This window comes from Euwallacea similis, chromosome 11 (assembly GCF_039881205.1).
Source record: "Euwallacea similis isolate ESF13 chromosome 11, ESF131.1, whole genome shotgun sequence".
Lineage (NCBI taxonomy): Eukaryota > Metazoa > Arthropoda > Insecta > Coleoptera > Curculionidae > Euwallacea > Euwallacea similis.
The window spans coordinates 5,142,460-5,166,178 of NC_089619.1; the positions used below are offsets into that span (position 1 = coordinate 5,142,460).

At 34.7% G+C, this 23,719-nt stretch overlaps 5 protein-coding genes across 5 annotated transcripts; 1 reads left to right on the plus strand and 4 right to left on the minus strand.

Annotated features, from left to right (window-relative positions):
- Positions 1–11: 11 nt before the first annotated feature.
- ATPsynC (ATP synthase, subunit C) lies at positions 12–3,831 on the minus strand. Its single transcript, XM_066394953.1, has 5 exons — positions 3,727–3,831; positions 3,227–3,311; positions 1,512–1,610; positions 1,217–1,331; positions 12–596 (listed from the first exon to the last, which is right to left on the minus strand). The coding sequence occupies exons 2-5, from the start codon at positions 3,269–3,271 to the stop codon at positions 433–435; spliced, it is 423 nt and encodes a 140-aa protein (XP_066251050.1). The 5' UTR covers positions 3,272–3,311; positions 3,727–3,831; the 3' UTR covers positions 12–432.
- Positions 3,832–4,201: 370 nt separating this feature from the next.
- Fatp1 (Fatty acid transport protein 1) lies at positions 4,202–10,387 on the minus strand. Its single transcript, XM_066394862.1, has 10 exons — positions 10,196–10,387; positions 9,087–9,406; positions 8,814–8,964; positions 8,104–8,341; positions 6,518–6,752; positions 6,253–6,454; positions 5,768–5,960; positions 5,339–5,715; positions 5,070–5,286; positions 4,202–5,007 (listed from the first exon to the last, which is right to left on the minus strand). Exons 1-10 carry the CDS (start codon positions 10,238–10,240, stop codon positions 4,853–4,855), a joined length of 2,133 nt encoding a protein of 710 aa, XP_066250959.1. The 5' UTR covers positions 10,241–10,387; the 3' UTR covers positions 4,202–4,852.
- A 1,935-nt stretch (positions 10,388–12,322) lies between these two features.
- On the minus strand, positions 12,323–16,637 carry LOC136412013 (uncharacterized protein C05D11.1-like). The gene is made up of 13 exons (XM_066394861.1): positions 16,344–16,637; positions 16,049–16,290; positions 15,787–15,996; positions 15,614–15,736; positions 14,883–15,137; positions 14,564–14,830; positions 14,087–14,509; positions 13,856–14,027; positions 13,559–13,804; positions 13,276–13,510; positions 13,038–13,224; positions 12,533–12,987; positions 12,323–12,482 (listed from the first exon to the last, which is right to left on the minus strand). Exons 1-13 carry the CDS (start codon positions 16,513–16,515, stop codon positions 12,416–12,418), a joined length of 3,054 nt encoding a protein of 1,017 aa, XP_066250958.1. The 5' UTR covers positions 16,516–16,637; the 3' UTR covers positions 12,323–12,415.
- An 825-nt stretch (positions 16,638–17,462) lies between these two features.
- Tmem18 (transmembrane protein 18) lies at positions 17,463–19,732 on the minus strand. Its single transcript, XM_066395167.1, has 4 exons — positions 19,574–19,732; positions 18,446–18,563; positions 18,248–18,396; positions 17,463–18,192 (listed from the first exon to the last, which is right to left on the minus strand). Exons 1-4 carry the CDS (start codon positions 19,634–19,636, stop codon positions 18,076–18,078), a joined length of 447 nt encoding a protein of 148 aa, XP_066251264.1. The 5' UTR covers positions 19,637–19,732; the 3' UTR covers positions 17,463–18,075.
- A 778-nt stretch (positions 19,733–20,510) lies between these two features.
- On the plus strand, positions 20,511–22,468 carry LOC136412186 (alpha-tocopherol transfer protein-like). The gene is made up of 6 exons (XM_066395160.1): positions 20,511–20,659; positions 21,141–21,372; positions 21,551–21,707; positions 21,766–21,908; positions 21,963–22,124; positions 22,174–22,468. The coding sequence occupies exons 2-6, from the start codon at positions 21,148–21,150 to the stop codon at positions 22,351–22,353; spliced, it is 867 nt and encodes a 288-aa protein (XP_066251257.1). The 5' UTR covers positions 20,511–20,659; positions 21,141–21,147; the 3' UTR covers positions 22,354–22,468.
- The last annotated feature ends 1,251 nt before the right edge of the window (positions 22,469–23,719 follow it).

The following is a 23,719-nucleotide window of genomic DNA, read 5'->3' on the forward strand; positions in this document are numbered from 1 at the left end:
AAAGGCACTCGTAAAAAACCAAAAACAGTATTTTATTGAAATACAACTAGAGTTTATTTCGCTCCGTAGTGAATGAAAATGGATAGAACATGATACATTTAAGGTCTTTTGCTAACGTTTCTATGAACCGTGTACAATACGCTTTTCAAATCAATGTCGTACCATGAGAAATTTCCTAAGCTGAAACAAATATATGATTCAAGACCCAAGTAAATAATAAGCCCAAAGTCTCTCGAGTGAAATCATATACTTGTCCTAGTCTAATTTACTCTCATTTCGAATCTTAACATGGAGTACTTATCGCTCATACAACGTTATAGTCACTTCGCGTACTGATAACGCAGTACAAACGGAACGGATTGTAATTAAAAAAAATATTTAGGGCGGTACATACGTAACGTAGATGGATTAATGTATAAAGAAATGCCCTTCTTAGAAGGCGAACAATAACAAAAAGGACATCATGAGACAGAACAGACCCATGGCTTCAGACAGGGCGAAACCCAAGATGGCATACGAGAAAAGCTGTTGTTTTAGACTGGGATTCCTGGCATAACCAATGATCAGGGAACCGAATACAGTTCCAATACCGGCACCTGAAATTAATTGAAAATTGATTATTATTTCATTAAAACAAAAAATAATAACAAATCCATTGATTTAAAAATGAAAAAACAAACCAACAAAAACATAATAATGTATACTTATCTTCGTTAGTATCTTAGTAATAAATAAAACTAAACAACAAATAGCTAAAAGAATCCAAACACATGCAGTGAAAATAACCATATTAATCTGCGTTTATTTTCAAATAATTGCTGCAAATGAGCTATTTTCAATAGAACTTCTTAAATCTATAGGTAGAACAGTTAATGTACCGTGCGGACCGAATTGCACAAACACACACTCCAGCGGACAGTTTAACCGTTGAATAATAAAGCCCAAACAACATTAATATAACTATCATAAAGTTAAAAAAAACCCATAGCTTAAGAGAGGGCAAACCCAAAAATTGCATAAAATAAAAGCTGTTGCTTTAATGAGATATTTCTTGCATAGCCAACAATGAGTGTGTCAATCCCAGACCTAAAATTTAGTGCTGGATATGTGGGGGAAGTTAGGTATTAGTACATTTAGGCATCTAAACTGGATATTGCAAATTAATTAAACAAAAGCAAGCACAAAAACTACAGACACAAATTTACATAGTTCTCACCAGAACCAGCTACTCCCACGGTGGCAGCTCCTGCTCCGATGAATTTGGCCGCAGAGTCAATGTCTCTAGACACTGGACTGGTCTGGAGACCTCTGATCGCAGGTAACAAATTGGCCTATATAACAGAGAAATCCTCATTATTCCGTATTCACATAAGAACAACTTTTAATGAAATCGCGATGAAATCAGACATCCAAGGAAGTTAATATATCACTGATAAATCAATGGCATTAAATAATATCATCATGAAAAGACTGTTGGATAAAAACCAAAGTTCCATCAGATTCTCTCATACCTGTTTTTGTTGATGCTGCTGCACAGTTTGCACTAGGGACTGGTTCTGGGTGACTGCACTGCTCAGAGGCCTGAGGTACTGTTTTGAGTTGTTCAGGATCTGAGAAGCACAAGCAATTTTCATATAGTAGATGTTTAGTACTGTAATTGTAAATCTATTTGTGTAATTTGAGAACAGGATAAAATTAATATTTTATTTGTCTTTGCCTTCAAAATATATTTTTGAAAGTCAATCATGAAGTTCATCATATATAAGCTTTCTAATTATCTGATTAATTAACACAAACAAGTCAAATAGGCCGTTTTAATACTAAATTTTAATCAGGATTTTTAAAGAGAAACGTAAAGACGTTTTCTGTAATTACTTTGAGTTTCCCCTATAAATATTCTGATTTCATTCCAAGCAACATAAAAATGTTTTGAATGTACTTTCATCATTTCATCCAAATATTATATTTGCGCCTTCGCCATTGCTTCCAGATTCCGAAACGTCAGATTTCTTGATTAATTATGAAATAGTGGTATACAAAGTCTTGCCTGTACAGGGAGTCCCACAATGAGATACAGATATTTCAGTGGATTATTGCATAGCAAAAAACTTAATACAAATATAAATGGAAAATGGATACTAGGGGAGTTAGACTAGACTAAAACCATATCACATGACTATTATGATTTTTTTAAATTCAAATAGTATGCATTTAACTTGGAACACATTGTAACATGTAAGTACAAACCATGCAGGTAACAAGTAAAAATTACTTACATTCTTTAATTTAAGGGTTCTAAAATTTATGAACTATCATCTACAAAAATGACTTTTAAAACAGTTATTTTTTTGAAATGTGTAAAAAATACAACTTTTGTGCATGGAACTAATAATTAGTTGAGCGTAGGTAGCACATTTAAACTCCATAGTATTCAAAAACAGGGTACTTGTTCTAAGCTGACAAAGAGTACCCTTTTAATGTAAAAAGCCACCCTTTTTTATTCCTGTGGTCAAATTGCAAAGAAAAAATATGTATTGTTTAATACACATTTAAGCAAATCATTTAAATTGTGAATTAAAAGTTTCAGTTTTAATTATATTAATAAAAAACCATCCTTAGGAGCCACACAGCCACCTTTAAAATCTATGAGTTTAAATGACCTTTTTTGCCAAACAATAACACCTTGAAATATCTACGTTTCATTTTAGGGCACCATATATTAATCAAAAACCAACTCTAGCACATCCTTCGAGTCATACATTTTAAAAAATTAGTATTAGAAAAACAAATCTTCTGGGCTGATTAATTTTGATGCGGACAATCATCAAAGTATGACCATGATGGGTGAAATAATTTTGAAAAATGTAATAGAGAGAAATTCCAATTACATATACCCTTTGTCATGTAGTTACATAAATTGTTATATAATTGAATAAAAATAACTCTCCATTACTTATTGATACATTGGAGATATTTTGTGGCATTAGAAATGGGTCACTCTATGGGAAAATCTGTAAAGTTAAATCAGAAAAGTCATGATGTTTTTCTGTTATTACATAACTTCACTGAAGCAAATTTTAAAGCAAATTTCCAAAGAATTAAGCTGTAGTGAATTAAAATTTGGCATAGACTTTGATACCTAAGGCAGAAGGTTATGTAATCCAGAACACCTAAAGTTTTGGGTGTAGGAAAAGGGCCTTAAAAACTGTGAAAATTCTCTACTTACAGCAGTCCTGGTAGCTGGGGCAATCAGTCTAGCGGCGGCGAACATTTTGACTAAAGTATTTTATGGAGTTGGAGTGAATCGAAGCCTAAAAAATAGGAGACACTTTACCCTTGCGAGGTCGTGAAGTGAACTGTACAAACTACGGTCTAGTTAAAGTTTACGATTGGGTATTACGTAACGTAATGGGTCGAATTTAGATTTGGGATTTGAAATGATCCGTCAGGATTCAAATCTGGAAAAAATTACTATAAAGGAAAATGCGAACTTCACGTTTCATTTGACAATAGAAAATTACAGGGCCTTTGGGAAAATATCTGAATGGATCAATGGCGGTTACAATGGCGACCGGATCTTTATGGGGAAAATTGCACAAAATTTGCCGGATTTTCGGGAAAAATTCTATTTGCTGTAGAATTTCGACTTACTTTAAACACTGAGTTTTGTGGGAAATTTGGAGGATGGCACAGGGTTATTAAAAAAAAGAGGGATTTTTTACTCACAATTTTCTTCACCGCCGGTCACCCACGTATCACGTAATAGCCTGCAGAGGGAGGGGAAAAGAACGATTGCCATTGGTTCGCTTTTGACGCATACGTCAAAGTCAACTGCATCTGACACATGAAACATTCGGTCACAAAATTTTTCCCTACAGAACTGAAGCAAAATGTTATTGTGTGGTCATATGTTTAGGGCGCCCTCTCTAAAGAAGAAGAGAAAGTCTATAAATTTATTCCTGCGCATCCACCTATTCGTTACACGTTGAATATTGATTCAATTGAATTTATTCACCTTTTTAAGCGACAATTTTTGCTAAAAATCTCCTCAAAGCATTTTAAAATTTTCCCAGCCAACACCTTGAATGACTTTAAAACAGTAAATAAAACCAACAGATTCGACATTAACAACTTTTTTATTAGAAAATACGCATTGCAAATAACTAGAAATAAAATACTTAATACCGTCCTAATCGAATATAATTTCCCACTGATCAACCTTTCTACGTTTTAACTTGTAAAAATCGTACTATCTACTTAATAATAATTAAGAAAGTACAAATGTCTGTCTTTAGATTAAACCCGTTATAAACAATTAACAAAAAATTGCAAAACCTAAAACATGCACAAAAAACACCTACCCTAAACCAAAAATTCTAAAAAATTGTAGTTAAAAAATCAACAAAATCACAGTATGTCGAATATTGTTCGAGCGCCTGAATACCGACTTTACGACTTAAACTAATGGAAAACAGATCTGTAACCATCCAGCAAATGTTTGTCATAGAAAGGTCGATGGGCCTGAGAGCTTTGATCTAATCAAATCTCTGAAAAATTTAGTAAAAAAAAAAGTTCAATTCGGTTCGAAGCCACAGACACCTATAATCATAACTCCTTTGCACATAAGCAAAGCAAGTTACAGCTTTCGTGAAGCGGAGTTATCAAGGACCCAAAAGCCAAGCGACTTTTCTATGATAGATATTTTTTAGGTACAGTAATGGATCAACCATACTTGATTAATGTTTAAATCCACCTGGAAAAATAGCCATTTCTCTGCATGGAAATCTACTTATAAACTACGTCAGTCTGCGCTTAAATTACATCCTAAAAAGGGGGGGTGAAACTGAGAGTCCTAAACACGGATCTCACCTGAATTGATCTTGCCGAAAATTTCTGAGGTGACAAGTTCGTATTTGCCTTCAGAACTTAAATAATAAATGCTATCTGTTGTTTTCGAGGGATCAAAACTGTCCTTTTGAAGATCATTTTTCTTCATTTTATAAGTTCCTAAGAAAAAAATTAAGAAATAGATATATGCAAAATAATTTAAAAAATATGTTTTTTTTCACCTGTAAGATCCAATTTTGTGAGAATTCTAATAAAAAACGGCCTAGCATAAGACGGCAACGACTTTTTAAGTCCGAAAAGAAAGTGTTGATTTAAATCCACTGAACCCTCAGGATCATAAAGGGCGGCCATTCCAGCCCTGCCCTCCATACCACGAATTTCCACTCCATAAACTACTACATCTTTATAATTTACCAAGTTGCTGATGACTGCTTCAACCTGCAGAAGACAAAAATCAAAATTCACGTTTTTATGTTAAAAAAAAAACAACCTCAGAAGTGGACACATTTTCACCTTTCCACCTGAAAGTATCCCCTGTGCGATCCTTAAAAAATAAATTGCCGAGCTCGTCGGCTATAAGAATGTCCCCGGAAATGAACGCGCTATCTCCTCTAGAAAACACGTCATAGACCACCTTCTTCTTAGAAGCCTCCTCGTCTACGTAGCCGAGAAACGCCCTAGAGGGATTATTAGGGATTATTTTGCCGATAAAAACACCCGGTTCGTTGGGTTTGCAAATTTGACATAGCCCCCGTGCGTTCCTTATTGGTTCCCCATGCTCATCCACTTTTATAATAGAAATCGGGTACACTTGAGGGATTATACGGGATATGAAGCCGATAGATCCTACCGTGTTATCTAAGTTAACTGAAAAAAATATCAACATAATATTTGACGTTAAAAAAAAGAAGTTATATACCGATATTAGCATTTCCCTCTGTAGCCCCGTAAAATTCCTTAACATCCTTAATATTAAATCTATCAATGAATTCTTTCCAGATCTGAGGGCGTAGCCCGTTCCCGAAAATCAACCTTAAATTGTGGTCTGTATCGCTAGGTTTTGGAGGCACAGCTAATATATACCGACACATTTCTCCTATGTATTGAGCAGCCTAAAAAAAAACAGACAATACCTACTGTCATATACAGGGTGATCCTTAATGGGATACAGAGGATAGGCGGATTCTTGGTATAAAAATAATCCGACTTAAATAAATTTATGTTATACCAAAAGTTGATAATAACCGAGATACAGGGTTAAATTTGAAAAAATAAATCATATTTTCTTCAATAACTTTCGTCTACATCAAGCTAATTTTATGAAATTTTGTATTTGAGGGTTTCTTAAGACGAGAAATTCATTTATTAAGGACCACCCCCCAATATATATATTTCAAGTCTTACAGTGCAATTGTATTTACGACACTCTGAAAAGTACAAAGAAGCTGAAAACTTCTTCCTAATCACAATGCTCGAACCGTAAATGAGCATTTGCCCCATGCTCATGCAGCCACCCGCCGTATGGTAGAGAGGCAGAGGGCAGTAAAATCTGTCCGAAGAACGGAAATTGCATAACCAATGCATGGCCCCGGCAATAAAAAAATACCTAATGAAATCTCTTATTAAAATGTGCTTTTTTACACTAAACCTACTAACCACTACTACCTACCGAGAAGTACTGATAACGGCCGCTTTGGGTAATCCCGTTGTTCCAGACGTGTAAATATAAAGCAAATGATCATGGTGACCCACTTTTTCGTTAATTTCCGGTGTTACAATTGATGCTTCTTTCAAGAGCAAATCAAGGCTCTCGAACCTTGCGTCTTGGGGACCTGCGTTGTTATTGCAGTTGATCTGGTACAAGGCCACTTTGGATTCGACTTTGTCCAGCACGTCACTGACGGCTTAAAAATTGTCTATTAATACCAAATACTGTAGATAAAGAATCAGGTAAAGGTTAGAAATTATATGTTTATATTATAAGAAGAATTTTGAGAATTTTAAAGTTGTTAAAATTAATTTAAATTAAATAGGATTTAATAGGCTTTTATCAGAGTGCTACAAATTTGTGGGAAAGAATGGGTATTTACTAAACCATAAGAGATTCATTCAACTTTGGTTAAATTAAGGTAGATATGCTCAATTTAATGCTTATTCAAAATCCTCTTTAGAACTGCAAAAATTGGGAATTGTTTCTGTACTAGTTTTCGTCGTTTTCCTTATTGGGATCTTAAATTAATATTTTTCTTTCGTCCTTTCTTCTTCAATCTTAAGAACAGCAAGTCTTCTAATCTAGTTTTATTATCAGTCTTTTCATGGCTAGCTGCTCTAAACCCTGCAGGTTTCCTCCGATCTTAATGTTGAATACCACCGACAAGTTCTTAGCATATACTATCAGTTTCATGTTCCCCCTTATCTTCAGCCATAGCACCCAGTCATAGTAATACAATAGTCCTTTGCTTGTCCCTTCTCTGTTAGTTTCCATCCTGTTGGTTTCACTTAGGTTTAAGCACTCACAAGAAACATTAGGAACACCGCCGAAATAGAGCGTCCCTTAAGAAGAGGATAACAGATTTGGTAAATCTCGACAGACAACAATTGCAAACATCATAAGATTGTGTCTCTAGTGGTTACTATCACTTTAACACCACATTTGCAAACTGGTCCGGCTAACAACGCTAAATGGACACTGTACAAGGCGAATGATAGAACGGTCAAGTATATTCTAAGCGAAAGCTGAAAGACTAAGATTTCAAAAAATACGACGATTACAAATTCAACCGTCGGACTTTCACAAAATCTCACATGGTGGTAAGACTGTCTTCTTCATGAAATTGAATTTGATAGGTAAACTGTAAGGGATATTCAGGCATAATAGAATTTATAGGTAGCACAGCAAGGCAGTTTCAAACCATCTCATAATAAATCTATTTAATCTAAGTATATTTACTTCAGGAGATATTATTGTTCAATGGTGTACTGCGTATCAAATGTTATGGCACATTTTATTTTAAAATTTACAAAATAGTTGTAGTCACATAAATTTAATTTAAAGCACCAAAAGGGGACAAGATAAAGTCCAAATAAGTGTTCTATAATAATAAATGTGTATGTCCTGAAGCTTCGCTACAATAATTACGCCCTAACAAATAATTATCATTTAATTGAAATAATTTTAAATACTTCAGTCTATATGGTAATAAAAATTATTGCTATTGAAAAATCATAAATGATTATCAGCAAATAAAGGCTTACCTTCAGAGAGCTCAGCTCCAAATATAACGGCTTGGCTCTTTGCTATAGTGATGGAATGCACTAAAGGATTCAGTCTTAAGTTTGTATTTATTAGAGGTACAATCACTCCTAATTTAGACAATCCTAGCCAGATTCCCACATACTCAGGCTTGTTTTCAAGGAAAAGGGCCACTCGGTCTCCTTTTTTGTAACCATGACTCTTGAATATGTTGGCTATTTTATTACTGTATTCTTCCACCTGTGGATTAGAAGTCGGGTAATTTCTTAGAATGCTAAATATGGTGATTAAAAAGTAAATTTCTAAGTAAATGCAGGTCCTTAGAATTATTATGTCATCATAAATTAAATAGATAAAGGCCATAGTTCAGGATTATAATTCATTATACCTATTGATTATTTTCATCAGCCTCCTAATTTAAATTTCTAAACTAGGTGTTCAAGCATATCATGGTAAATTTACGATAAAAATATTCTATGGCTTAATCTGATTGTGGCAACAATCAGGATTTCCATTGGCATATAATCAACTTTGAAGTAACACCAATTTATAAATTTCTCTATATTACAAGAATTTATTAATGAATATGTCTATCAATAATTACTTTCATTGATAATTGGCAGTAAAATGTTCCACTATTCTGGTATCAATTTTATGCATGACACAAATAAAAAGGTCTGTACTTTAAGACTTGAAAAGGAAAAATGCATACTTGTATAAAAGACCATTCTTGATCCTCAAATAAGACAGCAGGTTTATGAGGGTGTCTCTTAACATTTTTCTCAAATATCTTCCATAGTGGATAATCTTCTCGGTACAAATATTTAACTTGTATTAGAAGCCTGACGTAGCGATATAGGGCTCTGAAAGTAAAGATATAATAATTGAGAAACCAGGAAACATAGTGCCACTAAGATTTACTGTCTTAAACTCGCCTTTGACCTAGAGGCCTACATAACCAGTTTCCGTAGCAAATCTCTCTTACCGGATATCCCTGGGAGCAGTAATGATGGCCACATAGAGCCACCTCCAATGCCCAGCAGCCAGGTAGGCCACCAGTGCCACCACGACCAATTGAGCCAGGAACTTCCATCCGAAAAGGTAACAGCAAAGGGAACTCAGGCCTGTGAGCACCGCTAATACCACGGTCATGACCAGCAAACGGCGAATCAAAACGCGCACTGACCGACTTTTGCGGACTTTTCGATTCGTGCTGACGTTGGTGATAGTATTACCTTTGGCAGTGGTGACCCGGGGCCCGCTTTCGACGTCGTCTTCACGTGACGCGGTACCCGATATAAGTACCTGAATAAATTAATTAAGCGAAATCAAAATAAACCACCAAAATAAATGTAAACAAATGTTTCATGTGTCACTTTGACAACGACATTGACAGCTGCACGCCAGTTGCTTTGTATATTCAAACCACATTGAGTGAGCTGCTTGGCAGGTCTTCAGTTAAATTTTAAAAATTAAACGTTACTGTATTACTTAAGGTATCGAGTCAGAGGTAAAAACCTGTTTTAAGCTGAACACAGATAAGAATTGAGCATAAGTTGCTCGTGCGTTGTCAATTTGAAAGTTTGCGTATATTATCTACGTGAAGTTTTTATGTAACGTTTCACTGCATGTATAAATTCGCGTGCAGATAACATAATTTTCCATGTTTCCTTCATAGTTTACGATTCCTAATTCTAGTTTCTACTTATTTTTGTTCAAATTATTGCAGAATTATTGTAAGTTAAGAAATTGCTTGTTGATAGTGGTATAGAGCGCCATATACAGGGTGACCAAAATTGTTACAACTATGAGTTACAGGGTGTTAATTTAATTTTGTTAGATTTTCTTAACTTAAACTATTGATTGGTGAAATTCCCACATCCTTCGAGATAAACATAACAATTTAGGCTCGATTACTGGAATTGAACAAATGGAGTTAGCTATGGAGCAAAATGGGTTTTTCATATGAAAGAATTGAGTTATTGAGGCTTAAACCCGAGCCAGATAAGTGCACTTCAAACGCATTCTTCGGAGTATTCCCAAAGCTTCCAACTTCTATTACATTTGTAACACATTTACAAATCATTTCCATACCTTGCTATTTCCGTTCACTGCAGTATCTTGTCGAGTTTCACGCATTTTACCAGGTAATCTTCCAAGCACTCGAACTATCCACAACTAACTTATTTGTAAGAACAAACATAATAAAGCAGACTAAGCGTACATCAGGTTGTTGCGATATTAACTGGTACTTTCACGACTGAGAATGTAAGACAGTACCAGCGCAAATAAGTGCTTCGAGCTTATATTATAACGACAAGAGGCAACAGAAAGACGAGCTAATCGTTACCAGTACCTCTGCTATTAGTTCCAAGGCAATAAAATGACCAATAGATAAGTTCAATATGTGGAACTGTAAAAAAGTTGCTGTTTGCTTTAGACGACCTTAATTCCCTTCCGTGCTTTTTTATTATTATTTTTATTTCTTCTTACGTAACATAAAATATGAAATCCTAGTTATCGCACAAAAGGAACTTGACGCATGAAATTAAAACAGCAAAACGCACTTGTCCGTTTCAGCTGAAAATAAAAATCTAAACTGCATGCTTTCTACATCGCTAAGTAGATAAATAATCAAGAGAATTTGCGACTGGATTATACAGTGCACTTTCTATAAATTCGTGAAAAGCTTTATGAATAGGCACAGGCTACACATCAGAGAAGCCTGGAAGTACGTATGAGTATGTAGTTACGAACCAGCACAACTTTGGTATAAATACCTCCATGTTATTCAATCCGCCATAATTGGTAGCTACTACCACTTGTACTTTGGGTTTTGGTTAATTAACATCGTTGATAATCGATTGTTTGAAGGTAAACACCGTTATATGTTGCACGTTCTTATTATGTTACTATAACGTTATACGTTAATATAATAGCTTTTTATAGGAAAATATTCTGTTCAACGTAAAATAATGCATTCAACGGAAATAGCAAATATATGATGTGGTTATGTAGATATGTGTTCACACAGATATATCTATACATATAAAACACGTACAACAAAATATCGAAAAAATACCAAAGGCATCTCTTGGATTACTTCGTTCTTTAATCTGTTATCGGTCAGACTTTCGATGATAAACAGCAAAGAACTTGATCAACGCCCTATGTTCGTGGTTTATTGGATACAAGTTTTGTTTAAGGTCACCCGCATCATCGAAGCTGACATTTTACCTATCTTGCTTAATTAATTATTTATTTACGAAGTCGTTTGGCGTCATTAAGTTGTGATATTAGTTGAATGGAATTTGATTAACTCTATGTATCTTTTTGTCGCTATCCGAAGAATTTGCATGGGATTTTGTGTGCTTATTTTAACTTTCTCCATAGATCTTGAAAAATCTTGACAGTATGGGTGATACATATATGAAAATTGTAAAGAGTAGTGCGTTGCTGATGCAGTAAAATTTAAAAATTACATATTGGCTACCTCAAATCGTTGAATTGGCATTTAAACATTACAATTTAAATAATTAAAAAAAAACGGAATTGCTTTGCATAAGCTTAAACAATAAAGCATTGTTAAGCAGTGCCAGCAGTCCATTTGTAAGCTACTCTGTTAATCTCTTAAAATACTCAATAATGCTGAGTACTAAAATCTAGGGAACTATTAGCCAATTAAGGTGTGATCCTACTCTCTTCTTCACAATTAGTTGCCTATAATTTTCTAGGATTCCTCATATACTCCTAGAACATATGAAGCTCTATCGTACTTTTCTAAACAAATATAATCTCTGTCTGAATTAAATATTGAACATCATAGTTGTTAAATCAAAACAATACGTGAAAGTTGTCAGGAGCATGAGCTTTTTTGTGCTGACTCTAATTTTTTTCCATCGATCTTGCAAATTTTTGACAATTGAAGAAAACTACATGAATGCACAAACTGATTCAACGGCGGCGATTTGGTTTGTATTTAAATATAATTCCAGTAATTTGCTAAAATCACATTAACTTTGTATGCCGTAAATAGTTAATGTTTAAACCCGACGTAAAATTTAAATTAAAGATTTAAAGTAGAATATCCCTTGGATTATCTGTCACAATATTAACTTTTGCTTCAGACGAAGTTAGAGCTGAAAGCATACAACCTTGAAAATTTTTGACAATGGTGAAGGGAATCTGTTTATGAAAGTATTGGAAATGAACATACAATCAAAAGGTATAGTGCATTTTTAATAAATAACATTCAAAAGAACTCTTTTGCGCTTATAATATTATCATATAAAGTACAATAAGTGCTAGAAAAAATTAATTTCCTGCCGAGTTCAAGTAACTTTCCTCCAAAGACGGTGAAATAGTTAGTTCCAAGCCGAACCTAAAAATAACGAATTTGAGTCTCTCCCCATTTTTTTATTGATAAAATACTTCTTCAAGCCTTCGGCGGTATCTTGCAGTTTCGCAGGGTCGCTAACCAGAGCCGTCTTAGCTGTTTTGGCGTCGAAAAGACGTGCCATATGCCGCTCTCCAACACCATTCAAATCTTCTACGGTCACCTTATTTAGTGCTTCCAGCAATCTCCTGTTGTAAGTGTAGTCTACACCTTGAAAATAGCTGCGAAGCGACAGCCCTACTACGCTCCCTATAGTCTTCTCTTCTTCGATAATACTGAAAACCAGGGAACTTTTCGCTGACTCTATTAAGGTGGGATCCCACTCTTTTTTCAACAATTGATTGTCTACAATTTCCTTGGACTCCTTATAGGCTCCTAAAACGTTAGTGGCCCGTCCTAAGATTAAATAAATAAGGCCTTCGGAGACTTTAACGAGGATTCTGTAGTGGTAGGCGTAGCCTTTGCCTCGGATTTGCTTCCACATGGGGCCCTATAATAATTTTCTTAATAAATAATTCTATCAAATATAAAAAATACAACCTCTGCCTGAATCAAATACTGGACATAGAGCATTAGGGCAGGCAAATCCGGGTCATCAAAGGAAGTTAAACATTTAGAGGTTTGATAGTAAAACGATGATTCTATGCAGCCCAATCCGATAATGCAACCCGGAATGGGGGCTCGCTCTGGATTACTCAGCAATGTAAAGTCTGGAATTGCTTTTAGCCTAAAAGTTCCTCCATAGCTTCCAGTATTAACGTCAACTGAAGATTCTTACGGCCGCAATTCCCGACTATTGCAATTCAAAAAATTATTCAAAGGTCCAGAAACGTCTCCAATGTTGTCTAAACTGCCCGCAATATATAAAATTATATCTCCGGAACCTGTCAAGGCCATTCTTAGATTTTCCAAGTTCACTAGAACTTCATTAGCACCATCGGAACTCAATTTATCAATCACTTCAATCAAGAATTTGCTTTGAACTAGCATCCCATTGGCATAAACGTTGCTATCTACATAAAACGTTTAAAGTACCTAAACCTCTAATTTTTCCGTATTACCTTTAGAATACCACAAATTTTTCATGGCATATGAGGCCACATTCCTGCCACTACGTTTAGATTGAGCCACCGCATTGCTCATCTTCAGAGCGATCACTTTCAGTCTTTCCGCCGTGAATTGCGTGTGATACAGCAAATCCTCAATCCAATTGAGGCCCTTTTGGTACTTACTAGTCTCTAATTGCAAAGAGAGAGTCACTGATTGAGAGTAGCTACCACAGGTGAACAAACCCCCCGCCCCCAATCCTAAAACATGTCTAATTTAAATAAGTTTTCTTCAGAACTTAGGAAAGATACCTAAAGAAGTGTTGCTGCACACTGTATCATCGTTCAATTGTGCAACTACTTGCTCATAAGGGACTATAACCCCCTTTCGTTCAATTGGGAGCTCCAATAAACTCTCTAAAAGAAGCGGTAGATAGATTCTTAGGTTTGAGGGTATATTTGATGTGTCCATAATTGCGTAGAGCTGCAAAAAACCTGAATAACACACTGCTAAAGTAGGGTTTTTATTAGATTATCACCTACATAAACAAAACTAGTCTTCAAATCATCGAAATATGTGAAAATTGAGGTCTTCGACAAATCCAACCTCTTGTCGATATTATCGCTCCTAAACCTTGAAATATTGTGAAATTTAATGGATTCAATGCTGGGAATTGGGACTGAAGTTAACATTTCCGCCGGAGGCTGTCGGTCATTAAATTCAAGTGCTTTTTCCAGAGCAAGTTTTCTGTTCTTCAGTCCTACTTCTCCCAAATTTTCTCTCTGTTTTTCTATTCTTTCTCTCTCTTCCTTAGCCATCTTTTGCTGTTCCTTCTTACTGGGGTAACACTCAACCGAAATGTAATTATTGCTGACAAAATATTTATCCAAAATCTCAAGCCAAAAGCTTTTTGGTTCCTTTAACAATTTATTTAAGTCTTCAAGAGGATTAACTCGCTGCTCTAGCTGCAATTTAACCAATAAATTACTCTCCAAACAGGTAAATCTTTCACAACTCACATCCGCTTTAGTATTCCCATATAACATATGCCCGATAATCATGAAAGCAATAGATTGATGCGGACTATTTTCAATGTTACTAATATTCTCCAGTTTATATTTATTTATTATACTCTCCAAAGTTTGCATATTAATGTCCTGATTACTCAGTATTCTCTTTAGTTCCCCTTGCAAATTCTGTTTGACTTTATCTACTTTGCTAATTGGTACATCTTCAAATATTACATAAAAGCAAGTTTCCGCGTTTTCATACAAGTTGTAGCAAATCTAATGAATTAAATCTCTTTGGTCATTATTAAAAAAAGAAATAAAAACTTACATTGCTCGCAAAAGGGTCCTCAATCTCCACAAAAACCTTTGGAAGGGGAGACACGGAATTTTCAGTGAAATACTTGAGTAAAAGCGAGCATGCAGTTACATGGTATAAGTCGGAGACGCAAGAAGGTCCCCGCCAGACCATGGAATAAAGACCATTGTCCTCATCATCTGAGGGATATTTAATTTTGAGATCTTTTGAGGATTCAAGGCCAGGAACTGGTGATTGCCAGGGTCGCTCAAATGGTCCTCGGTCCCCCTTTAGACAGACAGTAAATTAAGAGGAAAGAAACCTTAAATATAGCATAAGCTGTTCCAATGTATTAAAAATTTAGTAATGGCATGTAAATTAAAATTTTAATCCCTGTATGAATAACAAATATGTTAGAAATTGATATTCTGTTGTTATCATCACTCAATTATAAAAAAACATACCAACAAATTTCTATACAATTTTGCAGAAAAATCAAACTGTTTTTAAATTGAAATTAATACTGAATTAGTGCTCAGTTATAGGTTTTAGGGTCGACTGCAGATATTTAAAACTTTCTTGGGTACCTGTCTACTAAAATTTAATACTTGTTAGATTCTGAACCTTTTTTTATGTTAAATTTAGTTACTGTCACTATTTATTATTTATACAGGGGCAAAACAATTTACTTTCCTGGCACTATCTGATTTTTAATTACCTGGAATAGCATATATGAGCTATTTAAATCAACACTGTATAATTACCTTTGAGACAATTTGCTGTTCCAAAGGTTCTAAAGCTCTAAACACATCTTCTGGACTTATTTGCCCAGTAATTATAACTTTCAAATTCTCAGGCCGATAAAATTCTTTATGGTAAGCCCTAACCTGAAACTTCAAATTTAGCAGTGAAATAAACAACTATTACAAGCTCATACTTTGCTGTTGCTAGTAGATTCTCTCAAGTTTCTCATAATACCCCCAGTCTCAGAAGAATAGCCACAATGTCCTGGGTAAATGTTTTTGGCAATTGCCAAATGCATTCGAGATTCAGCAGAGTTTTCACGTCCTTGCATTTCACAATAAACCACCCCTGCATCCTCCCCATCTCCCGTAATATGGTGGACCTCAGTTATAAATGCCTCTTCCTGGAATATTCTTTCCTTATTTTAGATTCAATTACACACACATACTACATACACTCAAAATGGGGTAAAGAATATGTTCTAGGAAAATGGGCATTAGGGAACAAAAGCCCTCAGATCCAGCAGTCTCCATGGTGTAACAGGTGTGATCTATATCAGTCCAGGCATTGGTACCTGAAGCTAGACACCTATTAGCCAATAAATCAAGGACACCTTTGTAAGGGTAGGTTTCGCTGCCTAAAAATATGAGGTGCTCCAAAGTATGGGGCAGGCCATCATCGTCAAAGGCTTCGGTAGCTAATTAGGGATAAAATAAGCTGACAAAAAAGGATTTGGAGGTTATATCGAACCTAAGCAAAAATAGCCATTAACCACTGGTCCATCCACTTGGGCTATGCAGACCGTCAGGCCGGTCTTCTTGGAGATGTATTCAGACACGGGGATTCTATTAAAAGCCTTCAGGGAGTAGCACAGCTCAAAATTACTAGTGAAGACATTAGGGGTTTTGTCCACCGGAGGCATTTTGCAGCCGATCTTGGGCAGAAATTTGTAAAAATGAGATTTAGATTTTGATTCTACTTAAAGATCAAACACTACTTTACAAAGATACTTGGAAATAATTAATTGTTTCTGGTTTTAACAGGGAAAATATCTAAAATTTTACAGAAAAAAATAATCACACAACCTTAAACGTCATGACAGATTGTCTTTCTTACCGTGGCGCCACCTATCTAATAGTAATTAAACGAATATTACTAACATAGTCAAAGAAGGGCAATAATCTTGACAATGGCGAATGAAAATTGTCGAGAAGTTAGGAATAATTTTGGTAATAGTCAATAAATTTTTTTCAACAATGACAATTTGTTGAAAAAGAAAGCGAGAGTACTTAATATCAAAAACATTAAAATTGAACAGTAGGAACCGCCAGTGTTTGATCCACTTCAGTTTTAATAATCTTGGGCGTTTTTCTCTAAAACCTTTGCGGAAATGTTTTTCTGTTTCTGAAAATCCCAACTTCTTCATCAGGCCAATGTGCTTGAGTCAAATATCAATCTATTTCCTTTCACACTCCTCTGATTGAAACAGATGTTGGTGAGCACTCAAATTCTATGCAATAATCTCTGCATTCTCTAATATAATAAATTTTTTAAGAAATAATTTCTGCTGTTGGGCAGAAACTGCCCTTTTAAGTAGAAACAGAATTGTACTTGGGCTCTCTCTCTTCTATAGAAAGCAAGAGATGATAATTCAAGTCTCCTGGTGCCCAGTTTTGTATTCTAGGGAACAGAATGTTCCCCAGGGAATCATGTTAAAATTGCCAAAAACACAGTGCTGGCACATGGGGGCTTGTACACGTCTTTTTGACGTCGTTACTAAGGAGCGTTTTTGCTACATCTGAGTTATTATAAATCAAAATGGAGATTCCTTTGAAACATTGTTATATTATAATATATACATATACCTATAAGCCATTTACAACTTAGATAATTGCAAAGTTAATTATTTAAGTTGAAAACACGGCAACGTTAAGGCGTAATATGAACCACAATTCCTGTAAAATTATTACATATTAAAAGCAAATATATTTTTTGTCCTTATAATTACTTACAAATATGCTTTAATATCTATATATCAAATATTCACAACTTTAAATCTTTATATCAGAGTTCCAAGATTATTTACTGACAACTTTAGTAGTTGTCTTAAACAATCAGAGATATTTTAAAAAAGGGCACCAAAATAAGTAGTTCTGACTAGTAAATACTAATAAGTCATATAAGTTTTGCAATTACCTTTCATAAAACCTAAAACATTTACAAAACAAACTTAAAAGCTTATGGCACCAACAAATATGCAGGAACAAACTAAAATCTTTCTCTTCTCTTCACAACATTACACAAAGCACTTAAAACTACCTTAAATATATAAGTACAAAAATATTGCCCATCCTCTTATTATCAGTCCCAATTAAAACCCAGTTTTTGCCTCTAAAACAAGCCTTACACCTCATCATTATAAAATTATAGGTAACTAATTAAAGGTCTCAGAATGCCTCAACTACCCTTTAGAGATAGATATTTACTCCTTTTTAGATTTACTTGACACCTTAAGATCCTTTTCTTTTTTCAGTTTCTCCTTCAACTGTGCAGTTTTCAAAGTGGTCATCAATTGTGTGGATTGATACAGCCAATTCCCCTTGAAAAAGATCTTTAGTGATAACCCAACCCTCATGGGTCTGAAAGACACTTACAACCATTAACATGCAGTTGATGAGGATGGGCATTGAAAATACTACAGAGATAAACAATCCATTGCTGTCAAAGTATTGCTGTCGTGAGAATAATTTCCAGTGAGATGAGGCCATGGTGTTGATATTTTCCGAGAAATATACCAGCAGTACTGGAATAATTTAGTGTCTCCTTGGGCTCTCACATGGGCAATGACTTACATAGTATGAAGAATAGTAAGGCCTGGAAGTTTCCATAGTTCCTAGTGAAGAGGGCCATCATGAATATTGAGAGATGGAAAGTGAAGAGGCCAATAAGCCATGGATCCTTCCAATCAATCTAAATTCAAGATGGGGGAATTTACTTTTATGAATTGCTCACGAACATAGTAAAAGACACATTATCAGGTGTTTTGTCAGACCTTGTGCTTTGGAAACTTCTTGTCTGACATTCCTGAACAGAAAAGATTTTAAAAATCCACTTCTTTTGGAATCATTGGCAAATACTCATCAGTCAAAGGATCATTAAAAGAAAAATTTCATGGAAAATGATCAATTTTTAATCCACTGCATTTGGTAGCTACTATTATTTGAGAACTCTCACTGAATTTGCTATTAGTAACTTTGGCTGATATCTTAGGACATGCTTGGCAGATTTTGGTTTTCTTGGCAATTAAAAATATTACAGAGTGTTTTCAAAAAGTTGTCATTTTTTATTTAACTACCTTATATACAGGGAATATTTTGTGCTATTTAAAAAAAATTAAATTGTGACTGAGAGACTATGTCTCTCATAAACAGTGACATAGACTGACACAAGTCAACAAATTTACAAAATAAGAGCTTCTGAAAAATGACTGAAAAATGTATGTTGTCTCAACTACTTTTGTAAGATGTATATTTACAATTCTCAATATTTTATGGAAAGGTTATCAACTAAAGAAGGAGCATCAATGACTATAACATATTACAAATGAGGTGATCTCTTCTACTCTATGATAATCTTAAGTCGTAAAAAAACACTGAGAAAAGCTTTTTTGGCGAGAAATTATGATAAATGGAAAATACGTGGTTAATGCTAGTGGTAAACAGACTTATCCAGGATTGAGAAATATAAAGGCGAGTAATTAAAAGGTGGAATTCAAGATACATTTTAATGGTTGCTCAATATGGGTTGGAAAAATAATGTTTTCAGTCTATGAATAACCCTGAAGGTCTAATTTTGTTTTCATTATGTAGACATGTTAAGAATTGCACAAAATGTTCTAATTAAAACCGGTTTTTCAGTGATTTTGATAAGCAATGTGAGGATGGATACTAACTGATATGCGAAACTAAAATCGTACTTACACTGGCTAAAAACGAAACAAATCCTTCAATTTTACTGATATCTATAAAATCCGATTCGTTCATTATTTAAAAAAACCAACTAAAACAGTACCGAAACAGTACTTTAAGATGATTAAAAAGTTAAATCACACTTAACAGATAATTATCAGTTGACCAACAACAATTTAGGCGATTTTTTATGACAAACCAATGACACTAGTGACAATTGTTTGGCTTAAAATAATTAGAATTTCGCAATTTAATCATTCTGTCCCTTTTTAGTCCTTGAAATATGTGGATAAGACAAGAATAGGGATATGATTGAGCAGATTTCTACATGAGTTGTGTAGCATCGATGTTTTAACTGACTACAGCTAGATGGCGGAACATGCTGTAGAGATGTAAAGTCGAACAATGAAATAATTATAAAATTATTTTAATATGTATGTTATATTGTAATTAGGACAATTTACTAATTCATTTATTAAAAATTGCTGTAGAATTTTTAACAATTGTTTATGTCTGGTTGATCACGCACGCCGTGTTTATTATCTTCAACCTGGGGGGGTTACAGGCAACCCGTAATACAGCCACGCGTTAGTTTTAATTTAATTTTGGCGGTTATTTTACTTTAAAGTCTAACAATGCGCCAAGAAAAATCTGCGACGTGTTTAAATAAGCTATTTAAGATTGAAAACCAGCATGAGTGGCACCTGGCACTGCTTTCTACCTAATCAGCGATATACACCACTATCGCATTGAAACAAAACCATTCAAACTCCAATTAAAAAAAAATGAATTGATAAGGCAAGACGGTACCTCAATTTTAATATAGCTACCATCCTTATCGCTGTGATGTTCCCTGTTGATGAATCGCTGACCTTTGGGCTTCCACCAATGTATTTACAACAATGTGTCATCTATGTTATCTCTTCTTTTATTGAATTTCGATTTTTGAACTTTGAGATCGCTTCAAAATATTGGATAAGATAAAGGAAGTAAAAGGTCAAGCCTGATACTTAAATGAAACATTTAGCTTCTGTAACCTGAAGGTAGCGGTGGTCTGTCCAGAAATTTGTGAGTAGTGTTTCCTGTTTACCAATTCAGGTCAGTATTTTTCTCGTAACTGTGGAAATTTTTGTAATTATAATTTATGAGTAAATTCAAAAGGGACTGAAGCGTTGAATAAATATTTTGATCTTTGACCCTGCAATATGAGGTATGCGTTATCCTATAAGCGAGCAAATCGCGATAATTTTTGAAAAAATATGTTCTACTAATCCCTGATACTAGCAAAATTTTATTGCTTTTGTGGCTGCAACATGAAACTTGAGATTTGCTAAAATATGTTCTACAAGCACTATTTGTCCCAATAGTGTGACATCCTCAAATTTACGACCGATTCATAGAATTTCCCATATCCATTCCCCAGAAAATTAGACAATACATAGGTAATAATCCTTATTAATTTCATTTACTATCATATTTAACAACGTTTGACATGCAAATACCATCATGAAAATAAGAAACCATCAAGGACAAGACTAGATATACATATATACGAGAAACCTTTTTTTCGCACATATAGCGTAACTATGGTGTCGGAATTCGACTTGGACTTGGGGCCCATCAGCGACGATGTGAAGCAGAAAGCGATCGAAGAGCTGAGGGAAACCCCCGAAGTGGTGAAAAGTGCTTTAGCGGAGCTTAGAGAGCTTTTAGGGAAGGACGATAAGATTTACTTCAAGACTGACGACGACAAAGTGCTTATCATGTATCTAAGACCTTGCAAGTTTTATGCCCGAAGTGCATATGAATTGGTAAGCATAGAAAAGTTTAGCAAACACTTCAATGTGTTTACAGGATTAAACACTTGTTATTATAAGATTTATCCTTTTATCTTAAAAAAAAAGCATTTTCCAACGTTAAGTATAGGTGCTCAAATATGTGGACCAGCTAAAAATCCATCAAGGTTGCGAATAAAAACCTTTTTTGTAGATGAAACGAATTGCAGACTTCAAAGAAAAGAACAAAGCAATTTTTGATAATCTTTTGCCTCAAGACGAAAAGCAGGCCTTCATTGAGAACGATGTGGTAAATGTCCTTAAAGACCGAGATCATAAGGGCAGAAGGATCCTTGTCGTACATTGCGGAGGTACTTGATAATTATTAAGACTATTGTTATTGTCGATGCAAAAAATGACTTTTTACAGCAATTTGGGACCCCTCCAAAGTGTCCACCGATCAAATGCTCAGACTGTTCTACCTCATTCATGAGGCTGCTCTATTGGAAGAGGCAACACAGGTCAATGGAGTGGTGGTTATTATGGATTATGACGGGTTGGGAATGAAACAGGTCTTTAGTGCTCAAAATATAACCATACTCTCAGCAATAATCAGATTGTTTTAGATCAAACACTTGACACCGTCTTTCAGCATGAAGCTACTAGGGTTCATTCAGGACGCTATGCCATTGCGTCTCAAGGAGGTCCACATGGTGAAAGAGCCCTTAATTTTTAATCTAGTTTGGAAAATTTTCAAGCCCTTTATCAGGGAGAAACTAGCTAAGAGAGTATGTTGGTTTTTATTGGAAAGATTGTGGCTAAAATTTTGGTTTAAAGATTCATTTCCATGGCTCTAAAATGGCTTCTCTGCACAAATTCATCCCGCCCTCTCATTTGCCTAAGGACTATGGCGGTGATTTACCCGAAATAAACTATAGCGGCAAGGAATGGTACCCAATTTTGGAGCAGCACGTGGACCACATTGCGATGATGAACAGTTTCGGAAAGAAAGCTTAATTTATTATTGTTTTTAACTTGTCTTATAGATTATTTTTATAAAAGTTTTTAGAAAATAAGGTTTAAATGACTGTTAGAATTTAAAAAAATAAATATGAGGCACAGTAGTTTTTAATTAATGTTGAAATATACTATAGAAAAAACTTCCTTCATCATTCCATCAAGAATTAGAAAAAGCTTCCTCACAATATGGCGGAAAAAATATTCCATTTAAACTCAATAGCTTAAGCATTTTCTATGTACCAATTTTTATCAGTTTTGTAATCATTTGAGATTCCATAAAGCATATACGTATGTATATTAATTATGAACATGACGTATTCAATACCGTGTGAAATTCAAAATTAGTATTCTTCCCAACAGACTTTAAATTTCCTTTTCGATCAAATTTTCTTTGCAATAAGAAATATATTTTTTACTCTGTTAGGATATTTTTACATAGTGAAACTATTACCTTGAATTCGCAGCTTTTTCCCACTTTACTAAATCGTGAAACATCGCATGTTACTTCGGTTGGAAAAAAGTGCCTTTTCAAGGTTGTTCAACCTCACTTGAGGTATCCACGGTCAATATAGGACCCATATGAGTCCACAAACAGCACATCGAAAATTTTGACATTTTTTCGAAAAATGTCAAAGGGAGGGAGGCACCTATTTTTTGCTACTTTTCAAAATTTGAATCGAGATAACTCGGGCAGACGTGGACTAATTACCTTAAAAAATAGCTCAAATTTATCATCTGTCGACGAGCTCATCGTGTCACGAGGTACATCAAACCGCTTTTCGATATCTTGTAAATTTTTCGAGAAACAGCACCATTTAAGTACTAATTTTTTTCTCTGCAGAACTGCCACATGATGCTTGTGGCTATTGCTTATTAGATCACAATTATTATGCAGCTCTCGAAGTTGTTAAGTTTTAACAGAGCGAGATGATACTGGCCCTTCTTCTCATATGTGTTATTAATTATAATTAATTATAATAAATGCGCAAGCGTGGATATACGAGTTTTAACTTAGTTCAGATCGCCGTTGGAAGCAACGAGGGAGTAATAATACGTTTTCCGATGCTATTTCAAAATCAGAGCCCAATAAGTGATAAACAAATTATCTTGGAAAAAGAGGGTGTCTTATTAAAATAAATAAAATAAAATAAATCGGGGGTTTTATTTACCGTCCTTGCGAAAAATCATATTAAATAACAAACAGAAAGAAAATTATAATCAAATTTATCAATAATAGAATATCTTCAATTTCTAAGAGGAGAGATATCCTTTTTTGTCACTTTTCAAACTTGGAACACCGATATTTCGGTAATCCTGGGAGAATTGTCTTGAAAAGTATCTCAAATCTATCAATTCGATGCGC